This window comes from Girardinichthys multiradiatus, chromosome 10, assembly GCF_021462225.1.
Source record: "Girardinichthys multiradiatus isolate DD_20200921_A chromosome 10, DD_fGirMul_XY1, whole genome shotgun sequence".
Classification (NCBI taxonomy): Eukaryota; Metazoa; Chordata; class Actinopteri; order Cyprinodontiformes; family Goodeidae; genus Girardinichthys; species Girardinichthys multiradiatus.
In genome coordinates, this window is record NC_061803.1 from 9,423,053 (window position 1) to 9,436,586 (window position 13,534).

The window sequence follows — 13,534 nt, forward strand, 5'->3', positions numbered from 1 at the left end:
CACATAGCTCATAGTTTTCTACATATTTATTCTCTAAATGACAAGTGGCAAAATGGAAACTTGAGTTATTCTGGCTTTCTTTTCCCCACTTATTCAAGAAGGCCAGATTTGTGGCCATCGTTAATAGTTGTCCTGGCAACAGGTTCTCCAAACCTACAGCACCACCAGAGTAACCATTGGCCTCTTGGTTGCTTCTATGCTAATGATGCTCTCCTTTCTCAGCCAGCTAGTTTGGGTGGACAGTCATGTCCTGGTGGGTTTGCAGTTGTGCCATAGTCTTTCTATTTACAGTTGATGAATCCAACAGTCCTTTGTGAGGTTTCTAAAGCTTGGGATATAACCTAAACCTGTCCTATCTTACTTAGGGTTAGAGGAAGGCGAACGCAAATGCGGGATACACTTTTTTTATTTCTATTAGGAAAAACTTTGTAAACCTCATATAATCATCTCCTGACTTCAATTTAAATGCTATTTTGTGTTTGTCTATTATATAAAATTCTAATACTTGAGGTCGAGGTTTGTAGCTCTAATATGATCAAATGTAACAAACCTTCAGGGGTGTGAATAGCAAGGCACTGTACATATTAGCCTGTTGTTCATATAGATTCTGTGTACTTTACATGCTATATTAAGTGTAAAAGGTCACTGAAAACATCAGAGCCTCATTAATTTAAATGCTTATCTGTTGATCAAAATAACCCCTAAAAATAGGACAGCAGAAAACTATTACAGCCTCAATCTTTTAAAATGTAACATTTGGGTTGAGTCTGATGGCTCTTCTAATCTGTGCCCAGATTACCAAAAACTCATTAACCATGCAGCAACAATGTGTCCCAATGGGCTCATAAAATCCTTTTTTACTGAATCAGCCCATATTATGCACAACTCAGGGCCCAGACATTCTCACATCCGCCAGAAGAGAGCCAGAACATCGAAGCTTGTGTTGGCATTTGTCGCTCTGACTCACGAGACAACAGAAAATGCTGAGATCTCATTTGGAGTATCTGTTTCAGAAAATTATCTCTGCTATCTCTAATTCAAACAAGAGGCAAGACAAGTTTACCTAAAGCAGGTGAAGCATCGTGAGGTCATGCTGGAACAAATAGCAACTCTGTGACAAATTTCACAACATGTAAGATTCAATAATACAATCTGTTAAGCTAGTGCAGCTGAGGGCGATGAAAGCGAAGCTGGTCTGAGCCAGCCTTACAGAGAATGATTGTAGTGGGCTGCTGTTAATAAAGCATGTTGAAACTTTTTGATGAAGGTATAAAATGAATTTCCTAATGATTGTTTTGATGTTTGAAAGAATGTAATCCTTAATGAAAACCTCTGTAAACATGAAGCAATTCAAAAAGAAATATTTTCTAGTTCAAATATCTAACTTGTCTTTCCTTTTCATCATGTTTCTACAAAACAGAACCTTAGAATAAAACCTATTTCCCCAGCTGACCTGAATACCTGCCTGTGATGTGTTTGCACCTTTGCTGCAGTTAAACATTAGTCCATTGACAAATAGTTAATAACTCAAAGATAATCTTTTAGTTTTGCAATGAAACAAAGGTTCCACTGTTGCAGCTGTTCTGAAGCTCAGATGTAAGTAACTGAAATGAATGTAGTTTTGTTTTATGGTACCTTGCAAAAGTAATCACATCCTTTGCAACTTTACATTTTTTCCCATTACTGTGAAGAGGATGGAAACTTTAAATATTTTATGCATACAAATCTGAAAAACATGGATTGTATTTGTTTTCACACCCTTTACTCTGATAGCCCTAAATAAAATTCAGTGCAACCTATTGCCTTCATAGGTCACCTAGTTAGTACCTAAAGTCCACCTGTGTGTACTTCAATCTCAGTACAATTACAACTGTTCTGGGATTGCCTCAGCAGTTTGTTAGAGATCATAAGTGAACAACATAATGAACACCTAGGACTGAAAACACACGCATGCCTCAGTTTCAGAAATATATTTCACAAAATGTAAAAAAGATACATAATTTTCATAAAATTATAGAATCATGCACTGCTTTCAGTTAGGTTATAACATGAAAAAGGTTGTGGTTTTAAAGTGATAATATGTTTATAAATTGCTTGTATGGTGTCTGTCCATGTTGTACCAGAGAGAGAGAGAGAGAGGGAAGATGAGAAAGACGATGATGCAAGGGAGCAAAGGAAATGTAAGTTTTGCTCTAACAGTAGTAAAGAGAATGTTAAAAGGTCAGAACAAGAAAGGAAGGAAAGTGGGAGGATGAAGGATGCAGCAAATTTGGCATTTTCTGAAAAGAGAGGCAATATAGTTTCTAAATAGGGTCCAGAATGTTTTGCTGTTCCCCCCGGGTCCCTTCGTCTGTGTTTCCTTCCTCCGTACATGTATTCACTATGTACAGTATGTTCACTGTTTCTGTTACTGCGTCTTTTTCAAGATTTGGAGAACATCTTGTCACTTCAGTTTTCAAACCAGCAGAAATTTTGGAAATGAAACTATATTTTCAATGTCAGTCATTTGATGATCTGATGTTACCCTTCAATAGTAGTAGACTGAAATAGCAGCATTTCTGACTGCGGGCATTTGTTACTCGACTTTAACTCTGACTTTGAAGGCACCACCTTACCATCCTCGAACCAAGAACTGTTACACTTAGGTTTCGCAGGTGATGAGATGGTGTGGTGGGAACAGGTGCAGAGATGTAGTTTGTTTGGTGCAGGACATCCCCTGTTTAAAGAAATGGAACAAAGACGTAATAATAAGAGACAGGACTGGATTAAAGGATTTGAAATCCCATCAGGGCAGCCGTGTCATTAAACCTCTGGACCTGCAAAAAACCCTCAGGGACTGTGACAACACGTGTGTCATCCAGAAAGTGTGTCACAATCAGACACACTTTTACAGACTGGATAAAAATATTCAGTACTGTGCTAACGTTTTAGACAGGTGCGAAAAAATGCTGTAAACAAAGAATGCTTTCAAAAATGGAAGTGTTTGCCTTCAAAACAGCATCAATTCTTCTAGTTACACTTGCACACAGTTTTTGAAGGAACTGGTAGGTTGTTCCAAACATCTTGGATAACTAACCACAGATCTTCTGTGGATGTAGGCTTTCTTCTTTCTCTTCATGTAATCCCAGATGCACTCCATGATGTGGAGATCAGGGCTCTGTGGGAGCGATACCATTACTTCCAGTAAGTCTTGTTCTTCTTTACGCTGAAGATAGTTCTGAATGACTTTGGCTTTATGTTTGGGTTTGCGCACTTAGCATTTTGTAAATTGATAAAAATAAACAATCATCATTTATATTTCTGAAAGCATTCTTTGCTTACTGCATTTATTCACACCTGCCTAAAACGTTTGGACAGTACTGTACATAACTGTACATCCTGCAGGGAGTATACAAACACTCATCATAAACGTGAACATACTATTAAATCTAGGTGGGTGATTTATTTGAACTGTTCTCAATCCAATTTAAATGATTATACAACAAACAACTTTAAAACAAGAATCAGGTGCACAATTTTGAATTTATTTTGAATTTTTGGCAGATTTGTGCTTGGCCACCGATAGTTAAAACCATACATAAATACGTATATATATTCATCCTTACTTACTAATATTTGGTTAAATATCAATTGGCAGTTGTCAAGAATAGTAGTGGTACTGTGGGAAATTTTGCTGCCATTTTTACTTGAAAACTACATATAGTGGAAGGAATATTTAAGTAGGAAGACATCTAAATTCTTTAACATCCTGACAGTGGGAACAGTGGGACGAAACATCATAAAAATTGGGCATTTCAACAGAACGATAATTGCAAACCTACATCAAAACTTGCTTTTGGAATGGATAAAGCAGAATAACTTTAAGCTTCTGAAACGGCACTCTCAAAGACATCAACTCTTTTGAAAAATTGTGGACTATCCTTAAAAGTCCGGGCTATACCAGGAAACAAATCGATTGAAATTACCTCTACCTATTCTACCAAGATTAATGATTACAAATTCAGCTAAAATGATAAGAGAAGCTTGCTGATGGCTACAAAAAGCACCCTGTCATAGTACAAATTGATAGGAGACATTTACCCAAATGTTATTGAGGTTGTATGAATATATTTGAGGCTGTATACAACCATATTCAATAAATTAGAATATTATTGAAAAGCTCATTTATTTCAGTAACTCAATTCACTAAGCATATTATATAGACTATTTACACACAGACTGTTTTAAAGCCTGTATTTCTGTTAATTATAATAATTTTTTCACTTACAGCTAATGAAAACAAGATATTTAGGATTAGAATATTACATCTGACCAACAAAAAAAAAACTTTTTTAATGTAGAAAGGTGGATTTAATGAAATGTATGTTTCATACCTGCTTAAAGGTTGTTATTTTAGATAGCTACTTTTAATCTGACAAATGAGCCTCATCGGAACCCATTCTAATTTATTGAATATGACAGTATATATTTTGACCTTATGTGGATTACATCTTGCCTTCTTTTCAACATTTTAAATGGTCAAAAATGCATTGATAAGCGGATAAATATATATTTTACCAACATGGTTTCTGTATTAGACTGGAGTACTGACATGTAAACAAGATAAACAAAATACTTCATACCTCTTTTCTCTCAACTGCCATCTAGTGGTCATTCATTTCTCTGCTGGATGCTGAAACTAAAAAGTGAAAATCCACTTAGTTTCATTTTTCTATCCCTTGTAAAAATAAGAGCAAATGTATATTAATACTGACATCACAGTTAAATTTTTTTCAAGCCCACATAAAAAGTATTGTACAAATCACTCAAAACTGCAAAATCTGGTTGTTTTTTCTCTCTTGTGCACTTGCAGCTTGAGCTGCCATGTTCCATATCCCTTCATATTTAAGCAGCCAATATACAGTTTGGAAAGCAGTTCTAAAAGTGAAAAGCATGCAGCCTATCAGCTTCCAGGAAAGAATAGCCTAATCGTGTGAATGAAAATAACCCAAGTCCTCCTCTAATCCCTGCCTATCCCTTTTTTATCTGTGGATTCAGAGCAGGCGAAGCAGTTGGAGCTGTAAGCCTGAGAACCACCACAATGTACCTGACGTTCCCTTAGACCTATTCGGTGTTCTTTAATTAATTGTAGTTTAGTCTTGTAGAGTTTTAGGTGCTTGCAGATAGGGGTAAACATGAGCTGGCACTTTGTAACTGCTTTTTGCTTGGCTTTAGTTTTTCTTCCTCCTTTAAGCACTTCATGTCCTACACAATGCAGCTGCTTTTTTCACAAGTTAAGTGACGGATCAAAAGCAAGGTAAGTTATTTGAATTTAGTTCTCATCGGGAACAGTTCAATTTGCATTGCATGCAAAGTATTTTTACTGCTGCTTCCTACTATTCAGTCACTCTGTGTAAAACGATTACCATGGGCTTCTCTTTAATCTCCTTTGCTGGTAACTGAACAATAGGTTAATAGCTTTTTAATCAGAATGATTGTTTTTTTATTTAAAACAGAAGCTTAAAATATAACTGGTTTTTCTGCAAATCTTCATCGATAAGCTCCCCAAGTTCAAAATTATTTTAAAATGTATTTTTATGATGAAAACATTTAAAGTTTTACTCATTTTTTGCAGGAGTGTGCTTTGTAATGACCCAGAGATCACCGTGATTCCCCCAAATTTCCCCTCTGACACATCAAAGCTACGCATAGAGAAGACGGCAATCACACGCATCGCCAGCAACAACTTTCACTACCTCAACAGTCTGGAGTTTCTCTGGATGTCTTTCAATTCCCTGAACTCACTTAATGCAGGCAGTTTCCAGGGCCTCTACAACCTGGATGAACTCAGGCTGGATGGGAACTCCCTCACTTTCTTCCCCTGGGAAGCTCTGATCGACATGCCAATTCTGAGGCTCCTCGACTTGCACAACAACAAGATCTCTTCTATCCCGGCCTCCGCCACCATGTACATTAGAAACATCACCTACCTGGATTTATCCAGCAACAGTCTCACAACACTTCCGGCTGAAGCTCTAACAATGTGGTTGAGCATAAAGCCTTCCCAGGACTCGGAGTCCTCCAAACTAATTCTAGGTGAGGATCAAACCGTGACAGGTTAGGATACTGGAAAGCTTTCTTCTAAGGGCTGCCTTCTTTGAGTTAGGGATTGGTCTAACTATAGTTATTCTGTGCAGTGTGTCAATGTGTTTGACTAATTCTGGACTGAATGTTGTCTAAACTTATAGCATTTGTTTACTGTTTGTTCTGCAGGTCTTCATGATAACCCATGGCTGTGTGATTGCCGCCTCTACGACCTAGTGCAGTTTCAGAAGTCCCCCTCATCGTCTGTGGCACTCATTGACACCAGGCTGAGATGTGCCGATCCAGAGAGCCTATCCGGGGTTTTCTTTACAGAAGCGGAGCTGCAGAGGTGCCAGGCCCCCAGGGTGCACACGGCTGTGGCTCGAGTTCGCAGCTCTCTGGGCAACAATGTCCTGCTGCGCTGTGGCACTGTGGGCGTCCCCATTCCAGATCTGTCTTGGAGCCGTGCTGATGGCAAGAAAATGAATGGCACGGGTGAGTTTAGAGCATTTACTTTTGTCCTGACTGAATATCAGGGAGATTAAAGTTCTTCCATTAAATGTCAGTCTGTTTAACTCTATGAGTGTATTTGTTTTAATTTTTCAGTTCAGCAAGAGATTTCAAAGGAAGGCATCATTTGGTCAATTCTGAGTGTCCCTGCAGTCTCCTACAAGGATTCTGGAAAGTATGTTTGCAAAGCCACCAACTTTGTAGGCACTGCGGATGCCATCATCTCCTTGGTGATCACTGATTCCATTCGGTCAGAGGAAGCAGTCGCAGGCGTTGCTAAGAGAGGCACCAGGAAAAAGCCTGGCAGCATGGGAAGAGCAGCGTACCAGGAAAAACTAATCGCTAGATATGTTCCACCACCAACCAGTACTGCAGCCCAGCCCATCATTGAACCTCTAAATGGCAAAGGAGTTACGGGGAGGTATGAAATTGAGAGCTACAGCATTTCTGAAGGGATTTCTCAAGGAAAAGACAAAGATTCGTACCATCAGAAGTCAGGGGAGGCGGTTCAAGAAGGTTTAGGTAACTTGGTGGCAAATGCTTCGTCCCTACAACAAGTTCCTGAGAAGAGGGTGGTGCGTTCAGTGAAAGTGATTGGGGACACGGATCACACCGTCTCTTTAAACTGGCGTGCCCCCACAGCCACAAATACCACTGAATTCAGCATCCTATATGCTGTTTTTGGTGAAAGAGACATGCGTCGTATTAATGTGGGTGCTGGGAAGAACCGCATCACCATTGAAGGCCTTGTACCAAAGACAAAGTACATAGCTTGCATTTGCGTCAAAGGCTTGATTCCGAAAAAGGAGCAGTGTGTAATCTTCTCAACAGACGAGGCTGCCAGCGCCAGCGGCACTCAGAAGCTCATCAATGTGGTAGTGATCACTGTGGCGTGCGTGATTGCGGTCCCCCTGACTCTGATTGTGTGCTGTGGGGCGATAAAGAGACGCTGCCAAAAGATGCTGGGGCATCAGACAAAAGACATACAGGACTCCTATGTAACATTTGAGACTCTTGGTCCTGGAGGGAAGCCTAAAGGGATGGAGGGCGAATATCTAACCAGGCTAAACCCTGATGAATCCAACAGGCTCCTGTCAGCGAGGTCTAGTGTTGACTCAGAGGCAATAGCGAGGACTGAAGGGCCACCTAATGAGTACTTCTGTTAAAACAAAGAAGACAGTCTCAAGAAGATGCACTTTGTCATCAGGTGATGTTTATAGAAAAAGGGACTTAACTGCTCAGAGACTCAAATGGACAATTTTTTTAGGAGTTGCCTCTGTTGTCAATGGACAATGAGATTATTTCACAGCCTTGACAGGAACAAAATCAGAAATTTCTTTGACTGAAAACAGGAAGGAACGATGAAAACAAAGAAGTGGTTTTAATATTGTGTTTATAAAAAATATATATTTTTCATGTTGCCTGAAAGCGATGTTTTTTCCAAGAAAATTGTCTTGATGCCCTCAACTCTCATAAACCTAGCCAGTAATCTTTTTTCCTCTTGAATGTAACTTCTGCTTTGTGTTAAAATCTGAAAATATAAAAGAAAAAGAATAGAGAACCAATGTTCTTTTTAGTCCCATTTGTATGTCAGCAAGATATTATGCCCAATTGACTGTTGGTTCAGAAACCTAAAGATACCATGCATTTTATAATATGTACACATTTGTAATCTCAACTGCATGCACATAACAACTGAAAATAAATATTTTTTATATTTAATTTTCCTTATAAGCTTTTTCCTTGACATCTCTGAATGTGTTATCTGAGAGAAACGTACTTACTAATGTTGTTACAGTAATGAAAAAGCTAATTTGAAATGTTTCCATTAGACAGCTAGCTTAACGACAGTTGATGTAGAGCAACATGAAGATAGTTTGAAGCTGAGAATAGCATTCAAATAAAAGGTATTTTGTGAAGACTTCTCCAAAAAGATGAATTAATAGATAAATCACTTCGAAAAAAATATTGTTTTTCATACAATTATCAACTTTAGGGTTGATGAGGATCCTGTAGACAAAAACACTCCTGTTTATGGTTTGTGATGGCAGTGTTCATGTGTAGGTTGATGAAATATCTCTCAAAATAAAATTAATCGAACTGAGTGATGCACTTGTTGTCAACTGGACAAATAGTACTGTTATTGGAAATCTTGACCTCTCCACCACAAAAACCGAATTTTCTGCCAGAGAAATCATTTTAAAAACTTTGCATTAATGCATTTTAAATTTGGTTGATACTGCCACATACCTTTTAATCTAATCTTACCAATAGGTCAAATGTTAAATTGCAGTTTGAAAACTTTGCTTGTTTGCTTTGCTTTTGTACTGATAAGTAGAGCCTTACAGAACAGCCAGCATGACAAAACCTAAAAAGATTATCAGGAGTTAGGCCAAATAAAAAATACAGATACTGGTATTACAGTCTAACTTCAAGATCCTAGATTCCAACCTATTATTGCAAAATTCATTAAAAAGATGCTAAATTACCTCCAAAAGTTTATTTAGTAAATGTCAAGGTAGCTGGAAAGAGATTATCTGTATTACTTATCATCAGATTAAACTACTTGATTTAAAACCCAGAAAAATTGAGGGAGGAATATAAACATAGAATCTATATTGCTATTGTTGGTCTACCTTTCCCACTTCCTTCAAATGCTGACTCGACCAACCTGAAAGGCGGCCAGTGTTCAGATTATTGAGGTCAGATTACAGTCCCTTCCAGACATCTGTCCCTGTGTCACCACAGCGCTCCCTCTCAGCGCTGTTAAGCCTGACGGGCTCCAGCCCACTTAGTACAGATGGGCCTCCTATTTATCATGTCAGAACCCCTGCTTTAGTTGGGACCTAATAAATTAAATTAGACTGATGAGAAGCATTTTGAGGCCAGACGTGAGAAATAAAATCACAATATGATCAAAATACAACTTGGCATACGTGAAATTTAAGGGAGACATGTAGAGCTTTTCTGGAATTTCTTCAATGTTTCTGAGACAAAGTGGACCACTGCTATAAATATACCTTTCGCTTGTCTCACATGCCATTTGTTGTCTTAAGGACTGCGTCAAGGGAGATTAAGGTAATAGGCTTTCTTCCGCACAGCCGAAAGGCATGCCCTGCTGTTACCAACCTGCTTCACATGCTCATCCAGGAACATGGACGTGTTTTATGCCATATTTGGTATCTTCTTGGTGTTTAATATCATCACCACTGGATTCTCTACTTGTCTGCTGGGTTGCTCCTGCACTAATGATAACTTAGGAAGGTAGGCCATTGCTGTAGAAACATTTAATAGCTCCTCATATTATAGTTGTACCCTAGTTGTGAAACTATTCAATGTTTCCTAAAATGTTTTAAGAGGGGCAAACATCTCAAAAACTGAAAATATTGACTAATTTGAGAAGATGCTGCATCTACTTTATGACTTGAAAAAGATTATCTTCTGAATAGTTTGTTGTGTATATCATTCTAGGTCTTTACTGTGTATGGAAACCCCCATGGGACACATCCCAGAAAACATCCCTAATGATTTCACTAAAATCAGAATTGAAAACTGCCACCTGACTGAGGTACCCCGAGGTTCCTTCTCTCAAGTTCGTGCCTTAGAGTTCCTCTGGCTAAATTTCAATGAGATCACCCTGATGAACATCAAAAGCCTGGAGGGGCTCACCAGCCTGACTGAGCTAAGGCTACAAGGCAACAAGCTGACCTCAATACCATGGACGGCATTTCAGAGCACTCCCAGACTTAAAATTTTGGACCTGAAGCACAATCGGCTAGATGTGTTGCCTGAGAATGCTCTGAGACACTTGCCTGCACTGACCTACTTAGATTTATCCTTCAATCAGTTTAGCATCATATCAAAGGAGGTGTTCACAAATTGGCCTCTTTACCAAACAGCACAGAAAGCATGGGGGAAAGAAGGCATGGTGTCCAATGTGGTTTTATCGTTACATGATAACCTCTGGTTGTGCGACTGCCGTCTTAAAGGTTTTGTTGAATTCATCCGAGAGGTAAGCCCTCCTATCATCCTCATGAACTCTTACTTGAAGTGCTCCAGTCCAGCCTCCAAAGTGGGCAAGTATTTCTATGAGGTCCAACCGAAAACATGCATGAAGCCAGTGGCCTCCGTCACAGAGTCAAACATTACTTTATCTCTGGGAGTAAATGCAACTCTGACGTGCCTTGTCAAAGCCAGGCCACTTCCAAGCATTCAGTGGCTGTATCCTCTGAAGATTATCAGAGCATTTGCTTGTAAGTTTTAAGTTTTCATTTTTACAAAGTTCAGAGATTTGTGAACTCAATTTAGGATACATACATTCATATTTTAAACTACTGTTGCCTAACCCTGACATAGGACACTTTTACACCAGAATAGTCCAGGGCAACTCTGTTGGTTTGGTCAGGACTACCAAAAAATGTCCCACTTTCATCTGGTTTGGTCTACTGAAAGAAGATCAAACCACCTGGAAAATGTAATGCAGTTAAAAGTTTTTAATTCAAAGCAGTAATGTTTGCAGCAAACATTGACCAGTAAGGAAAAAAGCTTGAAGAAGAAGAAATCAAACATTCTTCATCCAGGTTGTTCACAGCAAAAATAAACAACAGAACAATTCCATATATATACAGATTTGGGGTCTCTATTTCTACTTTGGCGTTCTATCCTAAAGGAAGCAGACTATAAGAGGAAACAAACTCTGGTCCATTTAAAGTGAACCAAGGAGCTGTAGTGTGAAACTGTCCTAAATCAGGAGAAGATGCTTGTTTTTGTTAATCTAGAACTAATCTAGTAGTTTTTAATGTTTTTTTTTCTTATATCCTTGAAGCTACCCAGACTCAGATAGATGACGAGGCCGTTACATCCCAGTTGGTGATCCCATCCGTGCACCTAGCAGATCGCGGACTCTACACTTGCATGGCCAACAACTTCATTGGCAACTCCTCTGTCGGAATCTCACTCAACATTGATTCCCCCAACTCCTCAGACCCTCTTCCACCACCTGTACCCATGCTGTCATCTGATGACAGTCCCCACATTGATATTCGCATCGCCAAACAGACCATCTATGGCATCACCTTGGAGTGGTATGCCATAACGGACAACCCTGCAGAAACGTGGTTCACCATTCATTTTGGCAAATACGATTCACCCAAGAAAGAGATGATCTTCATTGGTCCTGGCATAAACAGCTACTCGGTCAGTGACCTGCTTCCTGTCACCAAATACGAGGTGTGTGTTGCCCTGAAGAACCACCCACCCAGAGAGGGCCAGTGCATTGTCTTTGTGACAGGTAGCGACATTAGTGAGCTGGAGCAGAGGGAGAAACTCATCCACATAATTGTCATTGTATGTGCCATGGTCCTGGCCGTGCCGGCAGGCATGTACGCATGCACCACGGAGGTTAGGTTCAGCTGTGTGGACCGCTGTGTGGATCTGTGGAAGAAGCGCAGGAGGCGTGCCGAGAATACAGAGGGATCAGAAAGCCAGAACACCTTTGACAGTCTTCAGGCGGCCAGCGATGAAGCCCTATGTAGGGAGTCTGAGGAAAAACCAACAAAGAGGCGGAAATCTGAAGACAGGTGCAAAGGGGGAAGTGCTGCTCACTTGTATTAGAATCAAAGTGGGAAACTACAGGGGTTGGACAATGAAACTGAAACACTTGGTTTTAGACCACAATAATTTATTAGTATGGTGTAGGGCCTCCTTTTGCGGCCAATACAGCGTCAATTTGTCTTGGGAATGACATGTACAAGTCCTGCACAGTGGTCAGAGGGATTTTAAGCCATTCTTCTTGCAGGATAGTGGCCAGGTCACTACGTGATACTCGTGGAGGAAAACGTTTCCTGACTCGCTCCTCCAAAACACCCCAAAGTGGCTCAATAATATTTAGATCTGGTGACTGTGCAGGCCATGGGAGATGTTCAACTTCACTTTCATGTTCATCAAACCAATCTTTCACCAGTCTTGCTGTGTGTATTGGTGCATTGTCATCCTGATACACGGCACCGCCTTCAGGATACAATGTTTGAACCATTGGATGCACATGGTCCTCAAGAATGGTTCGGTAGTCCTTGGCAGTGACGCGCCCATCTAGCACAAGTATTGGTCCAAGGGAATGCCATGATATGGCAGCCCAAACCATCACTGATCCACCCCCATGCTTCACTCTGGGCATGCAACAGTCTGGGTGGTACGCTTCTTTGGGGCTTCTCCACACCGTAACTCTCCCAGATGTGGGGAAAACAGTAAAGGTGGACTCATCAGAGAACAATACATGTTTCACATTGTCCACAGCCCAAGATTTGCGCTCCTTGCACAATTGAAACCAACGTTTCACATTGGCATGAGTGACCAAAGGTTTGGCTATAGCAGCCCGGCCGTGTATATTGACCTTGTGGAGCTCCCAACGGACAGTTCTGGTGGAAACAGGAGAGTTGAGGTGCACATTTAATTGTGCCGTGATTTGGGCAGCCGAGGTTTTGTTTTTTGGATACAATCTGGGTTAGCACCTGAACATCCCTTTCAGACAGCTTCCTCTTGCGTCCACAGTTAATCCTGTTGGATGTGGTTCGTCCTTCTTGGTGGTACGCTGACATTACCCTGGATATTGTGGCTCTTGATACATCACAAATACTTATTGTCTTGGTCACAGATGCGCCAGCAAGACGTGCACCAACAATTTGTCCTCTTTTGAACTCTGGTATGTCACCCATAATGGTGTGTGCTTTTCAATATTTTGAGCAAAACTGTGCTCTTACCCTGCTAATTGAACCTTCACACTCTGCTTTTACTGGTGCAATGTGCAATCAATGAAGACTGGCTACCAGGCTGGTCCAATTTAGCCATGAAACCTCCCACATTAAAATGACAGGTGTTTCAGTTTCATTGTCCAACCCTTGTATGTCTTTATGAAACAAATGTAAATCTATAACCCCAGTTTGTGCCTTCCTACAGCTTTGGT

General features: G+C 40.1%; 2 protein-coding genes across 2 annotated transcripts; both read left to right on the forward strand.

Moving 5' to 3' along the window:
• Positions 1-4,700: 4,700 nt before the first annotated feature.
• lrit1b (leucine-rich repeat, immunoglobulin-like and transmembrane domains 1b) lies at positions 4,701-8,295 on the forward strand. Its single transcript, XM_047377445.1, has 4 exons — positions 4,701-5,296; positions 5,615-6,075; positions 6,253-6,558; positions 6,670-8,295. The coding sequence occupies exons 1-4, from the start codon at positions 5,175-5,177 to the stop codon at positions 7,737-7,739; spliced, it is 1,959 nt and encodes a 652-aa protein (XP_047233401.1). The 5' UTR covers positions 4,701-5,174; the 3' UTR covers positions 7,740-8,295.
• Positions 8,296-9,130: 835 nt separating this feature from the next.
• Positions 9,131-12,311, forward strand: LOC124875529 (leucine-rich repeat, immunoglobulin-like domain and transmembrane domain-containing protein 2). The gene is made up of 3 exons (XM_047377744.1): positions 9,131-9,837; positions 10,045-10,826; positions 11,399-12,311. Exons 1-3 carry the CDS (start codon positions 9,728-9,730, stop codon positions 12,184-12,186), a joined length of 1,680 nt encoding a protein of 559 aa, XP_047233700.1. The 5' UTR covers positions 9,131-9,727; the 3' UTR covers positions 12,187-12,311.
• Positions 12,312-13,534: the final 1,223 nt, after the last annotated feature.